The 20,900-nt window shown below is 36.8% G+C and overlaps 1 protein-coding gene across 1 annotated transcript; it reads left to right on the forward strand.

Annotated features, from left to right (window-relative positions):
* The first annotated feature begins 317 nt into the window (after positions 1-317).
* On the forward strand, positions 318-9,468 carry Oseg2 (intraflagellar transport protein Oseg2). Its single transcript, XM_090390861.1, has one exon. It carries the CDS (start codon positions 408-410, stop codon positions 5,652-5,654), a length of 5,247 nt encoding a protein of 1,748 aa, XP_090246987.1. The 5' UTR covers positions 318-407; the 3' UTR covers positions 5,655-9,468.
* The last annotated feature ends 11,432 nt before the right edge of the window (positions 9,469-20,900 follow it).

A 20,900-nucleotide genomic window follows, 5' to 3' on the forward strand; every position in this document is an offset into this window, starting at 1 on the left:
AATAAAGTTTTCCGAATATTTCATTAGTTTCCTATTTTAAGATTCTGCCATATATTTTGTAACAGAAATTTAGTATACTGATACCGCTATAGTTTTTAGGGTCATCTCTATTAGTTTCCTATTTTAAGATTCTGCCATATATTTTGTAACAGGAATTTAGTATACTGATACCGCTATAGTTTTTAGGGTCATCTCTATTAGTTTTTTGGATTTATTTATTTAATGTGGATTTTCAGTACCTATCAGGTAATATAGAGGGCGTTGTAAAATAGCTGTGAAACAAATACTTGTTTTCGATATGTGATTGGTGTGTTTCGAAGAAGTTAATACAAATGAAAATTTTCTTCCATCAAGGATTAACTACATATAACTTGTAATTGTTTTTCTTGTAGGTATGAAATGACAACATGCATTTAAAATACATAAAGTCATTATTACCACCGCAGGATGGTGCGGCAAAAATAATGGCTATGACATGGGCTCCTAATAACAGAAAATTAGGAGTGTGCACGGCTGATAGGGTTATTCTTCTTTTCGACGAAAATGGCGAAAGAAGAGATAAATTTTCCACGAAACCCTCAGACGCGAAATATGGAAAGAAAAGCTATATTGTTAAAGCAATGGCATTTTCTCCAGACTCATCCAAAATTGCAGTAGCACAGACAGACAATATTATATATGTTTACAAAATTGGGGAAGACTGGGGTGATAAAAAGGTGATTTGCAACAAATTTGTGCAGCAGAATGCTGTTACCTGTTTAATTTGGCCTTCAGAAGGCCCAATTGTTTATGGTTTGGCAGATGGTAAAATTCGTATGGCAGCTGTGAAAAATAACAAATCATCAACTCTGTATACCACAGAGTCTTATGCAGTTTCACTTACGTCTAATATCCAAGGGAAAGGGATCTTGTCAGGACATGCTGATGGTTCAGTGGTGAGGTATTTTTTTGATGATGAAGGTTCTGGAGATATGCAAGGTAAACTGTTTATTCACACATCACCTCCATATGCGTTGGCTTGGGCAGCACAAACCATCGTAGCAGCAGGTTGTGACAGGAAAATTATATTCTATACACGTGATGGTAATATCAGTCAGCAGTTTGACTATGGTAGAGATCATACTGAGCATGAGTTTACAACAGCTGTCTGTAGTCCAAGTGGTCAGTCAGTAGTTGTTGGAAGTTATGATAGGCTCCGTGTATTCAATTGGAGTCCAGGAAAACGATCATGGGATGAAGCCAAACCTAAAGAGATAAAAAATCTGTATACTATTTCTTGTTTATCTTGGAAGAAGGATGGATCAAAACTTGTAGCTGGAACATTATGTGGAGCAGTAGAGCTCTTTGATTGTAGTCTTAAAAAATGCATTTATAATAACAAGTTTGAAATTACATATGTTGGACCTAGTCAAGCAATTGTCAAAAATTTGTCAACTGGAAGCCAAGTTATATTAAAATCAAATTATTCCTATGAAATTGTTGATATTAAAATCTTGGGTAAAGATCGCTACATTGTAGCCCCTACAGTAGCAACATTATTACTTGCAGATCAGTTATTGAATAAGATTAGTGAGGTACCTTGGCAAGGTATGGGAGGCAATGAAAAATTTTATTTTGACAATGAGAATGTATGCATGATATTTAATGCAGGTGAATTATCACTTGTTGAGTATGGCCTCAATGAAATTCTTGGCTCTGTAAGAACAGAATTCACAAATCCACATTTGATAAGTGTCAGATTAAATGAAAGAAAGCGGAAAGGTATGGATGATAATAAAAAGTTAGCATATCTGATTGATCTGAAAACTGTATGTGTTGTTAATCTTGTAACTGGAATTACACTGACACAGATCAGTCATGATTCTAAAATTGATTGGCTGGAGTTAAATGAAACTGGGTTTAAGCTTCTCTTCAGAGATAAAAGACAGCGACTAAATATAGTTGATGTCGAAAAGCATGAAAAATCAGCTATGTTAAACTACTGTACTTTTGTTCAGTGGGTACCAGGAAGTGATGTAGTTGTAGCACAGAATAGAGGAAACCTTTGTGTATGGTACAATATTGATTCCCCTGAAAGGGTTACAATGTTTCCCATAAAAGGAGAGGTTATTGACCTTTTACGAGATGGTGGGAAAACTGATGTCATTGTAAATGAAGGTATAAATACAGTAACATACACTCTAGATGAAGGTCTTATTGAATTTGGCACTGCCATTGATGATGGTGATTTTAACAGAGCTGTCACTTATTTAGAATCTTTAGAACTGGCTGAAGAAACAGAATTGATGTGGCAAACATTAGGTCAGTTAGCCTTAGGATCTCAGCAATTGCCAATTGCAGAACGATGCTATGCTGCTTTAGGTGATGTAGCTAAGGCTCGCTATCTGAGAGATACTATTGCAATTGCTGAAGAAGCTGCCAAAACTATAGGAGATGGATATGAAAACTATCAAGTTAGAGCTAGGATGGCGGTTCTTGATAAGCAGTATAAGTTAGCTGAAAGTATTTATTTAGAGCAAAATAAAGTAGAAGAAGTTATGAAGATGTATCAAGAACTTCATAAATGGGATGAAGCCCTTGAGCTAGCAGAAGCTAGAGGTCATCCTGAATTAGATCTTTTGAAGAAAAACTATCTTCAGTGGTTGTGGGAAACCAATCAAGAAGAAAAAGCTGCAGATATGAAAGAGAAAGAAGGAGATTATAATGATGCTATAGAGCTCTATCTGAAAGCTGGTCTTCCTGCAAAAGCCGCAAGAATTGTTATTAATATTCCATCATTGTCAAGTAATGATCAGCTTGTTAATAAAATTGGGACAGCATTAATGAAAGGAGAATTTTATGAGCATGCTGGTGATCTTTATGAAAAAATAAATAATTATCAAAAGGCATTGGAATGTTATAGAGCAGGTAATGCATATGGTCGAGGTGTAGAGTTGGCTAGAGGAGCTTTCCCCCGTGAAGTTGTTAAATTAGAAGAAGAGTGGGGAGACTACCTCGTATCTGTTAAGCAGTTAGATGCTGCAATCAGTCATTATATTGAAGCTGGCAAAACTGTCAAAGCACTGGATTCAGCCATTAGTGCGCGTCAGTGGAAAAAAGCTGTCCAAATTATTGAGGTTATCGATGATCCTGTGTCAGTTTCAAAATATTATCAGAAGTTGGCTCAGCATTTTTCTTCTGTTGGAGAGTATGAGATGGCTGAACACTTCTATGTTGAAGGTTCAATGCCTAAAGAAGCAGTTGAAATGTATAACAATGCTGGAAAGTGGGAGAAAGCTCACAGGCTTGCCAGCCAGTTTTTACAGCCTGAAGAAGTAACTCAAATGTATGTCTCTCAAGCCAAAATTCTAGAACAACAGGGTAAATACAGAGAAGCTGAAAAATTATATGTTTCTGTTGATGAACCAGACTTAGCTATTACTATGTATAAGAAAATTAAACAGTATGACCACATGGTAAGATTGGTGAAGCAGTATCATCCTAATTTGCTGGAAGAGACACATCAGCACCTTGCTAAAGAATTAGAAGCAGAAGAGAATTACCAACAAGCAGAACAGTATCATATAGCTGCAGGTGACTGGAAAGCAGTTGTTAACATGTATCGTAATGTTGACATGTGGGAAGAAGCCTATCGAGTTGCAAAACAACATGGTGGTGCTATTGCTGCTAAACAAGTTGCTTATTTATGGGCAAAAAGTCTTGGTGGTGACTCTGCTGTCAAATTGCTAACTAAATTTGGTTTACTGGAAAGTGCAATTGATTATGCTGCAGAAAACTGTGCCTTTGAGTTTGCCTTTGATTTAGCTCGCATTGCTATGAAGCATAAATTACCAGATATTCATTTGAAATATGCAATGTTTCTTGAAGATGAAGGGAAATTTCGTGAAGCAGAGGTGGAATTTATTAAAGCTGTAAAACCAAAGGAAGCTGTTCTTATGTATGTGCATAATCAAGATTGGGAAAGTGCTCAGAGAGTGGCAGAAGCTCATGATAAAGATTCTGTAGCAGATGTATTGGTTGGACAAGCACGTTTTGCCTTTGAAAATCAAGATTATCCCAGAGCTGAATCGCTTCTATTAAGGGCACAGCGAGCTGATTTGTGTGTTAAGTTCTACAGAGAGGCAGGTATGTGGAATGAAGCCTTAAAAGTCTGTAAAGATTATATCCCTAATAAGTTGCCCCAGTTACAGGAAGAGTATGAACGTGAAATGTCGTCTTCTTCTGGAACTAAAGATGTTGAAATAATTCTTTCACAGGCTCAAGAATGGGAAGAAGTTGGTCAGTATCAAAAAGCTATAGAATGCTACTTACAGATGTCAGTTACACACACGCCTAATGATGACCTTTTAGAGAAATGTTGGGCTAAGGCAGCAGAGCTTTCTTGGAAATTTTTAGGGCGACAGCAGGCAGAAAAAGTCATTCAACAAGTTGCTCCAAAATTATTGGAAATTAAAAAATATAATACAGCTGCACAGCTGTATTTAAAGGTGGATTTGATTAAAGAAGCTATTGATTCCCTCATAATGGGAGAGGAATGGAGCAAAGCAAAGAGAGTTGCCAGAGAGTTAGAACCTAAATATGAGGAGTATGTGGATAAAAGTTACAAAGAGAGTCTTCGTTCTCAAGGTAAAACTGATCAGCTGGCTAACATTGATGTAATTGCTGCGCTTGATATGTATGCCGAACAGCGACAGTGGAGAAGGTGTTTAGAAATTGCTGAAAAACAAGGATCCAAAGTTTTGCATAAATATATTGCTCTTTATGCTACTGAATTAATTAGAGATGACCAGGCAATCACAGCATTAAAGTTGTATATTCAGTATGGTGCTCCATCCTTTCCTCAAAATTTTAACATATACAAACACATTGTTTCAGCAGTTTTAAATATGAAAAATATGAATAATGCTGAAGCTTACCCAGTGTGGGCAGATTTACGTAATATGCTTTTTGATCTCTCTCAGAATATGGATAAAATGGAACAAGCACAAAAGGATGTATTTGAAATACTGCTTACAATAGCACATTACTATGCTACATGCTCAGCTTGTTTAGGACAGTCTGCTTTGGATAAGCAAGCTGCAAAATTGTCTATTTCACTGTTGAGGCATACAGATATTATTCCTGCTGATAAAGCATTTTATGAAGCTGGTTTTGCAGCAAAAAAGGTTGGCTGGGAGAATATGGCCTTTGTGTTTTGGAACCACTATTTAGATTTGTGTGAAGCTATAGAAGAAGGCTCTGTTGACACTCTTGACTATTCTGATTTTCAGGATTCTGATATTCCTACTGAAATACCTCTACCTGAAAAAATGTACTTATCAGAAGCAGAACACGAGGAGGTTAAAGAATGGGTGCTAGCAGTATCTATGGATCAGCGGGTTGAGCAAGTTTTGCCCTTAGATGAGCGCATGAGTTACGAGGCATCCCTTGTAGCAGTCAATGGTGTTCGTTCTTTACCTTGTGTTATTACAGGCTACCCTGTACTGAGAAACAAAGTGGAATTCAAGAAACCTGATAAAGTGAGCAACAAAGATGATTGGAACAAATTTTTAATGACTGCTAAGGTCTCCCATAGCGTAGAATGTCAGGATGTGTTGAAATTTCTCTCTCAGTGGTGTGGAGGCATTCCTAGTCTAGGCTATTCTTTCCAGTAGGCTTTACAGTATCATGGAAATGTACATTACCACTTCCTCTTAATGAAAATACCTGAACTTGAGAAATCTTGTGCACAAAAGTTACAAATTTCATGAAGTAGTGAGTAGTAGTAAAAAAAACATGAAAATTAGGTTTTAATTTTTTTCCCCCTCACATAGGAAGTAGATCATTCCATTAAAACATTCAGAATATATTTTTGAAACAGAAATTATAAAGTATCATATCTACTTGCAATTATAAAACTTATCATAATGAACTTTAAAGATATGAAAATGCATTAATTACTGGGATTTCTATAACAATAAATTGAAAGAAAATATAGAAATCTCTTAAATCTGGTTGCACCTTATTAGTCACATTACTAGATTTTGATAATGAGATAATCTACAACTTTAAAGGACAAATGTTTCATGAACATAGTGCTTTTGTTGTTTATTTATTTATTTATTTACTTATTTATTGAAATTACTTTGAAGTTGTTTAAACAGTTCTTGCACAAACGTTAGGTGTTTTATCGCAATGTGATATTGTAAACTGAAATATTTTTTGGAAAATTACTGTCATTACATGAACAGTTTATTCACCATCTGTGATAATCAAATGCAAGCAAACTTTGGCAGTAATATATATTTTTATGCCAAATCATGGCCTGAATTTTCATCCAAAAGATTAGCATCTAATCCCTTTGTTATAAACTGTGAATTAAAAATGCTGCATCTACAGAAACACTTCCACATTGAAAGAATACTGGCATATCTATATATTCTTATTTTCCCACTCTCTCTCTCTCTCTCTCTAATCATAACTGTCATTTTGTAACTCATTCTGTTTTTGATGTGGAGAGCAAAGAGAGTGTGCAGAAGGGGAGAAATATATATCTCCTTCCCGCTCATATAATTCATATACTTGAAGCAATCAGAATTGTCTATAAACTTTTGTATAAATAAAAATACAGTATTAGAAACTATAATAAGTCATAAAAAGCATTTAAAAATTTCTGAATATTTAAGTAAACCAAATGTATTCAAATTAACTGTATTCTAAGTTTTGTATTTTTTGCATAATCTGAAAAGGTTGCTTTAATGCAGCAGTTTTCAAACTTTTTTTAAATTATTATTATAAACCATATTTATGTTTTTTCTGATCATTGTTGTGGTAAACATTCTGATCTGGATCTTTTTATCTAATTATTATTATTTTTTGTTTTTATTTTTATGTGACTCCCACCCACTTAAATTTGTAAATCTGTATAGTAAATGTCACCGTAACAAACTTATAAATGTCCTCCTTATAATAATAATAAGAAGAAAAAACTACTGAAAAGTTCTGATCCAGTCTTCTTGGACTCAATGTTATGCTAAAAGAAATTTGCTATAGCAAACCATCTACCATAAAGAATTTTTGTGGTTCCTATAAGCTTGCTATAGTAAGAGTAAAGTTCTTAACCCTGTATCCACATTATTGTCAGTCCCCCAGCTTATTTCCTCAGCAAAAACCTAGTATGTCTTTCTCATGCATTCCTTTTATTATAATAGAAATCAAAGTTCAAAACTTTGATTATAATAAAATCTTGAGCTAGTCAAAAATGCTTTTTATTTTTTTCTTTAAGCTTGCTGCATTGTTAGCACCACAGCAATATGCAACTTTACAGAAATCCTATATAGCAATTTAAAATATTTCATTATGTTGTAGATGGTGTCAGGCCAACTATTCAAAGATGAGATATCACGACTCCCACTCTCATGTGGTTTATAAGTTGTCTGCTATAGTTGAGTAATTATTATATATTCTTAAAGAATTTTAAATTTGATGTAAATACAATTTTGTAAAAATTAAAATTGTTTCAGAAATAAAGTCTGAAAAATGCAACAAGACAATTTGTTAACTGGAAAAAGTTTTTTTTTTTTAAGCTATAAAATTTGAGACTTGGTAACATCTTATTTATATGGCATAGACAACAAGGTTTTGTAGAAAATGGGTACAGGACTGAAATTTCCCACATTGCATGTACACAGTATGCACTATATCACAGTATTCTGTTGTAGTTTAGAGATTTTTCAGAATCCTTTTAGTTTAAGGCCATGTTACAATGGCACCAATTGTAGCCATATTCTGGTTCCCTTGAATGGCTTTCAAGAAGGTAATTCTCATTATGAATCATCCTTATAATGATCACAATTTAAACAACATTCTAATTTGAAAACTATGCTGTGGAAACTTTGATTGAGATACCACATGAATACACATTGATGTGATGCATCATTTTCTGCATATACAAAAACGTAATAATTTTTCTATGAAATAAGTAAATTATTCAGTTATCTATATTTCATTATATGTTTTTAGCATAGAATTTCTTATCCATATTTCACTTTTATGTTAGCTATTTGCAGCCTTGGGTAGAAAGAATTCACCATACTAGTTAATTTTTTTTTTTTTTTTTACTTAGAGCACATTGTCATGTGTTAATAGTATTCCATGATTTAGTTTGTAATGCTTGACAAAAAAAGTTATATTTTTTGCACTTGCTACTTCATTACTTTTATGCAAATAGCTTCATTGCAAGAATTTTTTTTTTTTTTTTCAGCTGAGCACATTTAACTTAGTAGTATTAATATTAGTTCCAGGTCTCCATGGAGTCACAAGATATTGCTGAGAGTACTGCAAACTGTAGTATAAGCTGTACCTTACCTTGAACATATTCAGAGTTAGTAGTATGCTCATCATTCACTCTGTCAATGCATTCCACCCAATCACTACTCCATGTTCAAAAGAATCTTCTGCATTACTTACTTACACGATCCTTATACAGCTTCCAGATATGATCTGTCATTGTCCTGTTGCTGATTACCCTATGCATGTGTTCTATATCTGCATGAAAATCTCCTCTCATTAATCACTTTTCTAACACACAAGCTTTCCAGGATGCATTCCCTCAATCTGTCCTTGTACTCAACATTCCACAGTCTTGAGACAGTCCCTTATCCCCCCCCACCTTTCTCTCTCTTTAGGAAAGAGAAAAATGGATATTGAAATGACCATATCTATGCAGAAATCTAGATGTTGCCTCTTAAGTTCCTTATATTACTACTTTATCTCTACATCAGTGCCTTTTGCAATGTATTCCTTGAACTTCAACTCAAATTCCACCAGAACTTGCAGATACCTCACCTCTTTCTTCCTTTGCAGCAAAGTTCCATCATGCCTGGTTGGCCTAGTGGTTAGTGTATCTGTTCTAAAGCCAATAGGTCTTAGGTTTGAATCCAGCCTAGGGCATTGCGATTACCTTTAGGTGGAAGATGAATTTCATTGCCCAGTGTGAGACCACCACCCTGCTTATTTTGAGGCTTGAAGTGGCTTAAAAAAGTGCCATGTTTGGTCTCTAGCACATTGTTTCTGTACTATGTGAAAAAATAATAATAAAAACAAAATTATAAAGTTAATAAAAATTTGGAGGAAAAAAAATCCTTAACCTGCTCGTACTAAAGTACTATAGGTTAACCTTTTGTGAGTGGGAATCACATAAAAATAAAATAAAAAATTTTGCTTAACAGTATTCCTGGTTATCTTTTAGTCCACCAATGGTACTATTTGTACACTGAGTTTAAAACCTTTCATAAGTGAATTCACATAAAAATAATTATCAGCCTTAGGAAATTTGAACACTGTATTGAATTCACCATGCAAAACATAAATACACTGCACACTGTGGTACAAACTGCAATAGCTCGTTACTGTGAGCAAGCAGCTTTTGGGGTATTTTAGTAAGATTACAAACTACATGTGTTACAGATGGCTGCACTGTATTGAGGTTGTAAGAATTTTTTGAACCCACTTAAACATGGTTTGTAAATTCTTCAATAAACATTTTAAAAAGTGTTTGTTATCTTCTTTTCACCATTCAAAGTTTCATAGCCTATAAAAAAAAAAAAATGCATCCACTCTGCTTTGTGCATTACACTCCACTTCTTAAAATTTATGTTCAACAATAATATATTCATGTTTAATCTTTTACCCAAACATTGTGCTTGAAATAGAGTAACAACTGAGTTGGGTAAAGGAAATGGCTGCACGATGATTTTGCTGGATTTTTCAAAGGCATTTGAGAATACCACATGAAACTGCTACTCAAATTCGAACAAATGGGGATAGACATGACTGGTTAAGTGGATAAGAGGGTAGCTGCTGCACAGATATCAAAAAAGGTGGTATATGGAGGGGCAGAATTGTGACAAAGACAGGTGAATAGTGGTGTGTTGCAAGGATCGGTGCTGGGACCATTGCTGTTTAATTTGTGCATAAATCATATAGGAAATTTTCATTTGTTTGCTGATAATGTGAAATTAGACAGTTCATCAAGGCAATCTGGAAAGCTTGCAGGACAATTTAAATAGGTTGCTGGTATGGATAATAAATAATGGGTGCCAATTTAATGTAGAGAAATTATTATTATTATTCAGGCCTCCATGGAGTCAAAAGACTCATCGTGGGAGGTCCTTCCTAAGAACATAAAGTCTATCAAGACTCATCGAGGGGAGGTTCCCCCTAAGAAACACAAAATCTATCATACCACTCCTTAAACTCATTGACCGTTCTCGCCCTCACCACTCTATCCGGCAATGCATTCCACTGCTCAACCACCCTCCATGCAAAGAAACCACTCCTCACCCTCTTGCTCACAGTTTCCTTTTGTAACTTCCAGGGATGGCCTCTTGTCATCACTCCTTCCCGCTGTTCAACCAAGTGAAAGAACTCCCCAGTGTCAACCCTGTAACCACCTCTCAACAGTTTAAAAGTCTCAATCATATCACCTCTCCTTCTATCCGCCAAACTCTGCAGTCCACGTTCCCTCAGCCGATTCTCATAACTATCCTTGTACAGTCCTGAGACCATCTTTGTCATCCGTCTTTGTATCTTTTCCACAGTTAATTTATCCCCTTCAAATCCTGGGGACCAAATCTGAGAACAATAATCCAAGTGTGGTCTGATCAGAGACTGATACAACGGAATGATAACCCTCTTATGTGTCCCCTAAACTTTCTATCAATAACTTCCTCCAATATAACTCCTCCCATAGAGTATGCAGCATCCCATCGATGTTTCCCAAACCTCAAGACCTTACATTTTGCTGCATTAAACTGACACCCCCATTCATTTGCCCATCTATCTAGCTTATTCAAATCCTCTTGCAGGGCTACCACATCTGCACTATTACTAATAATCCTTCCCAGCTTCACATCCTCTGCAAACAACTGAATATCCCCTTGCAATCCACTGGCAATGTCATTGATATAAAGGTTAAACAATATAGGTCCTAGTACTGAGCCCTGTGGGACCCCACTTGTAACCCTCTGCCTCCTTGAAACTGCTCCACCATACACAACTCTCTGATACCTATCAGACAGCCAATCCTGAATCCAGTTGACCAATCTGACATCCAGACCCATGTGTTGCAACTTAAATATCAGCTTATCATGTGGCACCCTGTCAAATGCCTTGCTAAGTCTAAGAAAATTGCAGTATATGCCTTTCCCTCATCCAATGTTCTTGTAACTTTATTATAAAAGGCTAGCATATTGCTAAAAACAAGAGTGCCCTTTCACAAATCCATGTTGACTCTCACAGATAACATTACCCTCATCTGCCCAGTGCTGTATACGGTCCCTCACTACTTTCTCCAAGATCTTAACAACTACTGATGACACACAGACTGGTCTATAATTAGACACTTCCAGTCTGTTACCACCCTTATGCAATGGCACTATCTACCTTCCTTCCATTCCCTGGGCACCTTTGCAGAAGCCAGACTTTCATTGAAAAGCCAGGTTAAAGGCACTGTCAGTTCTCTAGCACATTCTCTCAAAACTCGTGGTGAAATACCATCCAGTCCAAAAGCTTTATTGGCATCCAGAGTTCTCAGTATCTGAAACACACTCTCCTCCTGTACCTCTAAACCTTGAACCTCCCCTATCCCTCTAGCATTAAAACTGACTCCTCCAGGATGAAATACTCCAATAAAGTGTCATTGAACAATTCCACTATGTCCTCTGCATCAGTCACTCTATTCCCATTTTTATCCCACAATATCATTCTTCCACAGTTATTTCTCCTCCTACTGGCCACATAGCTAAAAAATTCCCTAGGATTTTCTTTGGATCTTAGGGCCAATCGCCTCTCATATTCCAGTTTCGCTTTCCTTACCACACTAGTCACTCTTCTGGCCTGTGTCTTATATTCTTCACGCATCCTGTCTTCACCTGTCTCCTTATATCTTAAATATAAGGTTATGCATTTTGGGATAAATAGATTACAATCTGTGTACTACATTGATGGGCCTGTACTCCAGGAAATAGATGAAGCTAGAGATTTAGAGGTGGTGGTAGAACAGAGTTAAAGTTTAGAGGACATATTGTTAAAGTAGCCCATAAGATTATTTGACCTTGATTTGCCCACATCTGGATTACTGTGCTCAAGTCTGGTTCCCTGGGTTTCTTGGGGATAAGGAACTTGTGGAGAGGATTCAGAGGCAAGTGGCATGTGGAATGTTCCTATGAAGATGGATTGAGGGTGTTTGGATTGCAGAAGTTGCTTGATAGGAGAAAAAGAAGGAATATGATAGAAACGTTTAAGTTGCTTAAAGAGTTTTATGGCTTTGATGCAGGGGAAATGTTTCAACACTTGGCTAGAGGGAGAGAATAAGTGTCATCCCCAGAAGTTGAATAAACATGTCATTAGCAGGGGGTGTGAGGGCTGGATTTTTTGCTTGGAGAGTTGGGAATGAGTGGAATGTGTTGCCAGAGTCAGTTAAGTGCTTTTGTTAATGGGTTCAAGAAGAGGTATGATAGATTGGGTCTCCGACGATGAGTCTTCAGACTCCATGGAGGTGCCTGTATAATAATAATAATAATAATAATATCTTCCTGATGGCTTGCAATGCAAAACATGAAAGCTATTACTGCCTAGGTCAGTGTGAAGACACTCATGCATATATTTACATATGAGTAAAGTATTTACAAAAATATGATTTCCTGTCAAGTATAATATAATATACTCTATAACTCAGTGAAAAAACTTTCTGCAACAATCTGAAGAACTTTAGAACTACTTTTCAACTAAATGTGAGTTAGCTAGTGTCATATGGTGGGAACAAGGATTTCTCCTGAAACAGGTTTTTCCTATGTAAAACAGGCACACTGACATAAAGCAGTTTAGTCTCATAGCCTAAATAGTTTTGGCTATAATATCAACCAGATGAAATCCACCTACTCCCATTATTACTTGATGGATATCACTGAAATTCAGAATTTTGACGTAGTACAAATTCTTTCTGAGTGAGCAGTTTTTTTGTTTTTTTTAATTTTCTCTCCACACTGACTATTTGCATATACTAAGTGGATACATGAAGTAACTCTGCTGTGATTAAGTGGAACTGGAATAAATGTATTCATGAATAGTTAAATTTTGTGATAGTTTGGTGAATTTATTGGGAAGAAAAGGCATTAAAATAGTTCAGATAGGGATAATTCCACACTGCTGGGTACAGTTTAATGTAATTAGTATTAAAGAGTTTTCAATTGGACTTTTTATAGGCAATTCTGCATTCATATCTCACAGAACACTCCATGCCAGAGAGAAACGATTTCAGAGGGTCATAAAAAGCTGTATTATTCCATAGTGATTTTGTAGTATGCTATAGAAAGTCAGGACCCTAATTTCACATTATTAAATATCAGAAATCTCAAAATTTTATCAAATTTTAAATTTCTTGCCTCGAGATCTCATTGGACCCAATTGGCTTTAGGCCTTTATTGTGCTAGCACTCATAATCTTAGCTTATTTTACTGTAATTCTAGCCAGCTAAAACTAACTGGCTTTTGGAAAGCAGTAGGTTTCAACTCCTGGTCACTAGTAATTGAGTTCAAAGCTAGCAACAATTTGGAGCCTTTGGAATGATAATGCAGCAGAAAACGAATATTATCTTGTATTCCTAGAAATGTATATGTTGTTAATAAAACAATCTGAACTCTAACTAATTTCTGAGTTGTGGAAATGAAAAGCAGAATTGCAAGGGGTGGGTAAAAGGCTCAGAAAAAGTTGTAGTTGGAAATGGGCAACTGGATTCGAAATATGTAATAGTCTTCTGTTAATGCTACATGGGTACGGAAGACATTTTGCCATTGGATGGTCTACTAGAAAAGATAACAGAAAATTATAATAGACTATAAATATCAAATTTTATTAAATTTTATCCCACATGCATTATTATTATTATCTGTGATGAAAAAGTTCATTACACAGTATCCTATAACACCCATTCAGAAGTTTATAGCCTATCATATCCCCCTCTCTCTCTTTCTCTCTCTCCTGTTAACCATTTTGCATTCCACACCACAATCTATCGTCGAGCTTCCCTAACTGAGTCGGTTTCGACGATGCCCTTTGGTCGGAAAGAACCTGGGTTCGATTCCCATCTAAGGCGTGAGGAACCTTTATTAGGGTTTTCAACTGAAGGTGAGAACTGTTCTCATATGGTGGTGGCAGGGTTTTCCTCCTGCAAAGAAAACAAACCAGCCATTTAAATAACATAAAAACATGCACAATACGCTGGCCTCATAGCCGGGGTTGCTTTGGCTATAATTCTAAATATCAAACCCAATTTGTCATAATATATGCATCCTATTATCCTGATATCAGCTTTGTAACTCTTCTTTGCACAATTTCTGTGTCATCTTGTAACTTGAACAATTAAATCTGCACATAGTAGTTACGATGAAGTCTTTTTCCAGGCGTGGTTGAAGAGAAAAAAATGACTTCCTTACCCTTACAAGTTACAGTTCATTTTAACATCGCATTTCTTTCTTAGTTTATGTGCAATTTTTTTCTATGTGACCTTCGAACTTCAAATTCCTAATCACCATAACGCCAAGTTCCCTTGAACTCATCAGTTCGTGTAACATTAAGCGCCTCCGTAGCTCAATTCGAAGAACAAGGGTACATTGCGCAATTCGATTGGAATTGACCTAAGTTCGATTCTCGTTGCGATGGGAGGAATCTTTATCTGGACGATTTTCAATCGAAGGTCAGTTAGCCGATCTCATACGAAGGTAGTAGGGTTTTTCTCCTGGAAACTCTGGTTTTTCATCCCACACACAGACAAATTGGCCCTTCAGAACACGCAATTTACAGACATAGAATACCAGTTGTGGTGGAAGTGGACAGTGGATGGCGTCGATGGAGATGATTCGTAGTAGAGGTTCGGTGTAGTGGTTGAGACAGTTGTAGGTGTCCTCCCGTGATGAGTCTTCGGACTCCTTGGAGGTGTCAGGAATAATAATAATAATAATTACCCTGGTAATCTTATATGGCATTGCAAATCTTAACCAGCCAAAGTGCATAACTCTATGCCCACTGGCAGTAAATAGATGGTCGTTATCATTTGCCCAAATTCTCAGCCTATTCAAATCATTCTAATAAGTGCTGGATATCAATAACATTCCTGTCATCAGTAACATCCCATCTATCCTTGTGTCTTTGGCAAACAACTGAACATCTCATAGATCCTTTCTAATGTTATTAATATATAGAATGAACAACAATTGTCCAAGAACGGATTCTTGAGATACTGTGATCGCTTTAAATCTGGCAGATTCACTGGTCGATTGGTAGAACCTCTGCTACTAATGGGTCATGCAAAAAGTTAAGCAAGTTTGAGAGTGGTTAGCAGTTGGAAGGGAATATCATTCGATGCTGTTGACACACTCTCCCTCGATGAGTCTCTGGACTCCCCTGAGGTGTCACATAATAATAATATCTTATAACACTTTCTGATACCTGTCTGTCAAAACGTATCTTAGTCAAGAGTTCATGTTCTAAACCCATATTCTCCAGTTTATGCAACAGTAATAAAATCTTAACCACCAAACCAAACCGGAGATACTGATAGGTGGGTAGCAAGGCACATCGGTTTTACAAAACCTTTGTACAATAGAACTATCATGTATTCTTTCCATATCAGTGGCACCTTTCCTGAGCTGAGACTCAAGTTATGCAGACATGCCAAAGGCGAATCCAATTCGGCTGACCACTCCTGAAGCATATGTGCTGATATATCATCTGTCTATTGTCGAATTTTTATCTAAATTATGCAACATCTCTTCAAAACCCCATTCTCATGCAGGTCTATCTCTCCATCCAATGTACTAGTAGAAGCAGTGGACACCACAGTACATACACCTGGTTGATATACAAGGATGATCTGAAAAGTTCTCGGCCTAACAATGAAAAAAACGACTTGATAATTTCAAAATTATTTTTATTTTTCAACATAAATCTCCCTTAAAACAAATACATTTATTCAAGCGGTGCTCCAGCGTCATTATCCCGTCCCTGTAGTAGTTCTCAGTAAGATCTGCAAAATACCCCTCTCCAACTGCAATCACTTCTTGATTCGAAGAAAAACACTAGCCAGCGAGGAACACTTTTAATTTTGGGAAGAGATAAAAGTCAGAGGGAGCCAAATCGGGGAATAATTTCGATGTTCCAACAATTCATAGTGTAGATCCCTTAACTTAATTTTCCCATTGTCAAAACGCCTTTATGGGCAGGTGCATTGTCCTGATGAAAGATAATTTTTTTCTTCTACAAACCAGGTCTTTTCTCACGAATTTTTTCATCTAGTCTGGTTAAAAGGAATGATATTCCCCGATTGTTGTTTTAACCTTTTCAAGATAACTAATAAACAGAATGCCTTTAGCATCCCAAAACACCGATGCCATGACCTTTTTTTGCTGATGGAACCGACTTTGTCTTCTTTGGCGCACCCTTCTGTGAACAACCCTTCTGTCCGCAGTTTTGACTGGCGTTTGGATTCTGATGTGTAATGGTGAATCCAAGTCTCATTCATAGTAATAAATCGACGCACAAAATCAGTTATATTCTTGTTAAAACGCTCCAAGCACTGTTGAGAGATTTTCATGCGAGTGCGTTTTTGATCTGCTGTGAACAAGAGCGGCACCCATCTTGCACAAAGCTTTTTCATTTGCAATTCTTCGTGCAAAATATATCCTACTGCACGTTCTTTTGAAATGGCTATAGTCTCAGCAATTTCACGCACTTTGACTCGCCAGTCATCCAATACCATTTCGTGCACTTGATCAATGATTTCTGGTGTTGTTACAATTTTTGGATGTGCTTCACGTGGATCATCTTCAAGGCTGGTACGGCCATATTTCAACTCGGCAGCCCGTTTCTCAATTGTCGAAAACGAAGGAGAAGAGTGCCAATAAAGTTTAATGAACTTTTCATGAAAAATATTGTGCAGTTATAAAATTCTTTGTAAAAGAAGAATTTTATAACTGCACGATATTCAATTTTATTCAATTTTAATTTTATCCATTTCAAGTTATGCAGACAACACTTTTGCTTCAGACAGCTGTATAAAACAAACTACTTGATACAATGACTTGCAATTTCACAAGGATGCTTATGACAGTTGTACCAACTTAAAAAAACACAATGCCGATAGTATTGCCGTCTATGATCGAAGCCGAGAAGAGTTCAATCCACCCTCTTATCTTAGCAAAGTGAGATTTGTTAATAGAAAAATCTCATTAGTTTCAGATACTAGAGTATCATCTGCATTCAGTAAATTTATTCTTCAACATTAATGCTTTCTTTTGCTTGCGGTTCTATTCTATTTCCTCAGCCATACGGCTCGTGGGGGGTAGCATATATATAATAGGGGAATGACTATGAGCAGGATGGTTTCCCCGTTGCGTTCCTTGCCATACTGGATCCTATGACTGTAGCTTGTGTGTTCAATGGCCAGTTTGCCTTGAAAAACTCCAGATAAACTGGTAGAAAAAATCCTGCTGTCCACGCCCAAGACCGGCTAATTTGGCTATGACTTAGGAAGATCCTTAAGCTCCTCACGTCGTCGACGGGAATCGAATAGAGGACACTTCTTCCCCAGACAAATGGTTGCGAAGAGCATAGCCACTAGTCTAACCGCGCTAACTTACTTGCGGTATTATAACAAAAATACTTTGGATTGTCTGTGGCCTGTGGTATAGTTTTTCACACAATACTTGTAACTTTTCTGGCCTGCGCTTTATATATTTCATAACTTCTCTCACTTTTATTTTTCACTGTATTCCTTCCACATTAACTTCTTGTGTTATCTTGCTTAATAAAGTTACACATTCACTTCAATGCCATCCTATTTGTTCTTCAATAGATATCAGTAATTGATGAGTTCTTTTCCATTCAATACGGGTAATATTTTCCTGAGTTGGTCATTATTTCGAGCTTTGTAGTTCATCACGTAACCTGTCCTAACTCGAACATCTACATAATTAGCTACTTCCCAGGAACGTACATCATACTCACTGCACCAACTGGTGGTAAGATAGTTATATTCGTAACTGAGACTCCTTCTGACACTATGATCAAGTCTAAAAACTCTTTTGCCGACGAGTTCCTTCTTGGCTGCCTCCCACTTTCGAAATAAATGACTTATGTTTAAATACTCCATTTTGGGAATAAACCTCGTAGTTTTTTTTTTTGTTTGTTTGTTTTGTTTTGTTTTGCTGTACATACAAAATTCATTGCGTCTGATCCTTGAAAAATATTTAGAATTTCAGAGAAATGTGATCAACTATTTTGTTAACTTCGAACTTTTGATTTGGTCAAAGCACATGTTGAATGATTTTAAAACAACTTGAGTAATACAGAGATGTGTCACCTTTTCTGTTTATTCTTGTAAATAATTTTCTAAGAACAGGACTCTTTCCTTCGAAAAATCAAGGGAAGGATTGGACACTAAATTGGTCTAAGAGTCTTAGTCTCAGATCTGGATTATACTGATAATTTGGACATTCACAAATAATTCGTCGTAAAGGTACTCCTTTATTTTTGCAACTGATAATGCTGTTGATCACTAGATTCGATCATCAAATTGAAGAAGAAATAAAAAAACAACAGTGGTCATGAAAACGCGATAAAGCTGGCTGGCTATTCTGCCTTTCTTCAAGGACGAACTATATCGCAAGCTTTCACTTTCTCAGAGTTGTGGCGGCTGTGAAGCTAATGATCGTCAGGTGAGGAGTGAAGGGATAGAAAATTAGTAATGGCACCTGAAGGGTTCAAAAATTTATGGAAGATTTAGAAAGACAAAAATAGAAAAACTTAATAGTTTGGTTGTCTATAATTATAGAAATGATATGGAAATTGTGTAACAGTGACACCAGTACTCTATACGTTTCATAACTTCTTTTACTTCTACAAGTCAGTGTATTTTCCGCATAATCCGCAGTGTTCTCCTCACAATTTTAGCAAATAACCCCATCTCTTCCAATTTAACTGCTAGGTTGTCTTGTGGCAATATATCGCAAGTTTATGTAAAATCTAAATATGCTACTAAATATGCATACCCTTTCCCAAAGTATCCCTCATGTTGTTATAATAAGTAAGCAGATTGCTAAAACGCGATCTTCCTTTAGCAAACTAATGATGTATATTAAATAAGATTCTACTGCTATCCACCCAGTTCTGAATCCTTGTTCCCACTAGCTTCACCAACACCTTGACCACAACTCCAGACAATTAGATTGGCCAATAATTCGAAGCATTAACCTTATCCACCACATTTATTAAGTGGAACAATTTTGCCATCTTTCCACTCCTTTGGGACTTTGTCTAACCTTACCCTCATGTTAATAATGTAAGTCAAGGTTAGACAACGTCCTATAGGAGTAGAAAGAAGACAAAAAGGTACCAATTAATAAATGTGGTGGATAAGGTTAATGCTTCGAAACTTCTCTGGAGTTGTGGTCAAGGTGTTGAGCTTGACCACAAAAAAATGTACCAAAGTCGCCAACAGGGGAAATTTTGGCGCTGTTTACCGAGTAAAATGCATTAATTTGCATTATCGCGTTTCTTGTGAGCGATCATGCAATAAAAGAAAAGCCAGTAAGATTTCTTATCATTCGTAGACGAACTGCTTTTCGATGCCTCTTACCTTACTTGAGCATGGTTTGTTAGTCAAACTCTATTATAAGCGGAACAATAATGCCGGTGCTTGTCTTCGTGATTTTCGGCGTATGAAAAATTTCCGAAACGGACCGATTAGTGTAACAAACTTACGAAAACTGATTTGGCGATTTGAAACTACTGGAACTCTAACAGTGCAGGTAGGCAGGGGACGCAAACCAATCAATCACCAACAAGTTGAACAAGTTGCAACTGCTATTGTGGAACAGAAGATGATGAATGTGCAGGGTACCAGCAGTACACGAGCAATATCCCGGCAAACGGATATCGCATACACAACGGTGTAGAAAATCCTACATCAGATGTTGAAGTTTTACCCCTATAAAATCAGTCGTGTTCAAGAATTGTGCCCTGGTGAAAACCTTTTTAAGAATTGCGACCACTCGAATCGACTTTTCTTTGTGATTCTTAGCGCGCATGGAAGTGGATGATGCATGACCGTGGCAGATTTTATGGAGTGACGAAGCGCACTTTTATTTGAACGGCGATATTAACACACGCAACTGTCGCATTTGGGCTGCAACTAATCCGCACGTGTGTCTGCCGATGCCTATCCACTCGCCCAAAGTCACAGTCTGGTGCGGATTTACGAAATCTTTTATCATCGGTCCATACTTTGACGAGGAAAATCGCCAAAATGGACCAGTGACCTGTTCCCTCAATGCTAACAGGTATGCCAATATGCTACAGAACTTTGTGGTTCCACAACTGCAGCAAAGAGGATGTCTCGATTCGACCATCTTCATGCAGGATGGTGCACCACCCCACATCGGACTTCAGGTATAGCGTGTTTTGCGACAATAGTTCTCTGACAGAAGAATCATTAGTCGTGCATTTCCCACGCCAATCAAACATACCGAGATCGCCTGATCTCAATCCTTGTGACTTTTGGCTGTGGGGATTTCTTAAAAGCATTGTGTATCAAGGACATGTACCCGATATTCCAACTTTGAAAGATCGGATAAAGTTACACGTGTGACAAATCAATTCCAATATGTTGCGAGCCACTGTGGAAAACGTTGAGCACCGTATGCAGTTCCTGGATCATCAGAATGGTGGTCATATTGAACCTCATTTGTAATTAACAATAAACGTCATGAAATTGATGTGTGCTGTCTCTCATTTGCCATTTAGTCAATCATTAGTCAAACCTACTAAAATTAATTTGGCAGCACCAAAATTTCCCCCTGTTGGCG

This window comes from Typopeltis vanoorti, chromosome 3, assembly GCF_054136105.1.
Source record: "Typopeltis vanoorti isolate ZY-2024b chromosome 3, IOZ_Tvanoo_1.0, whole genome shotgun sequence".
Lineage (NCBI taxonomy): Eukaryota > Metazoa > Arthropoda > Arachnida > Uropygi > Thelyphonidae > Typopeltis > Typopeltis vanoorti.

What these genes read in the sequence shown, in the direction of transcription:
- Oseg2 (XM_090390861.1), top strand. Translation starts at nt 408, where the DNA reads ATGCATTTAAAATACATAAAGTCATTATTACCACCGCAGGATGGTGCG.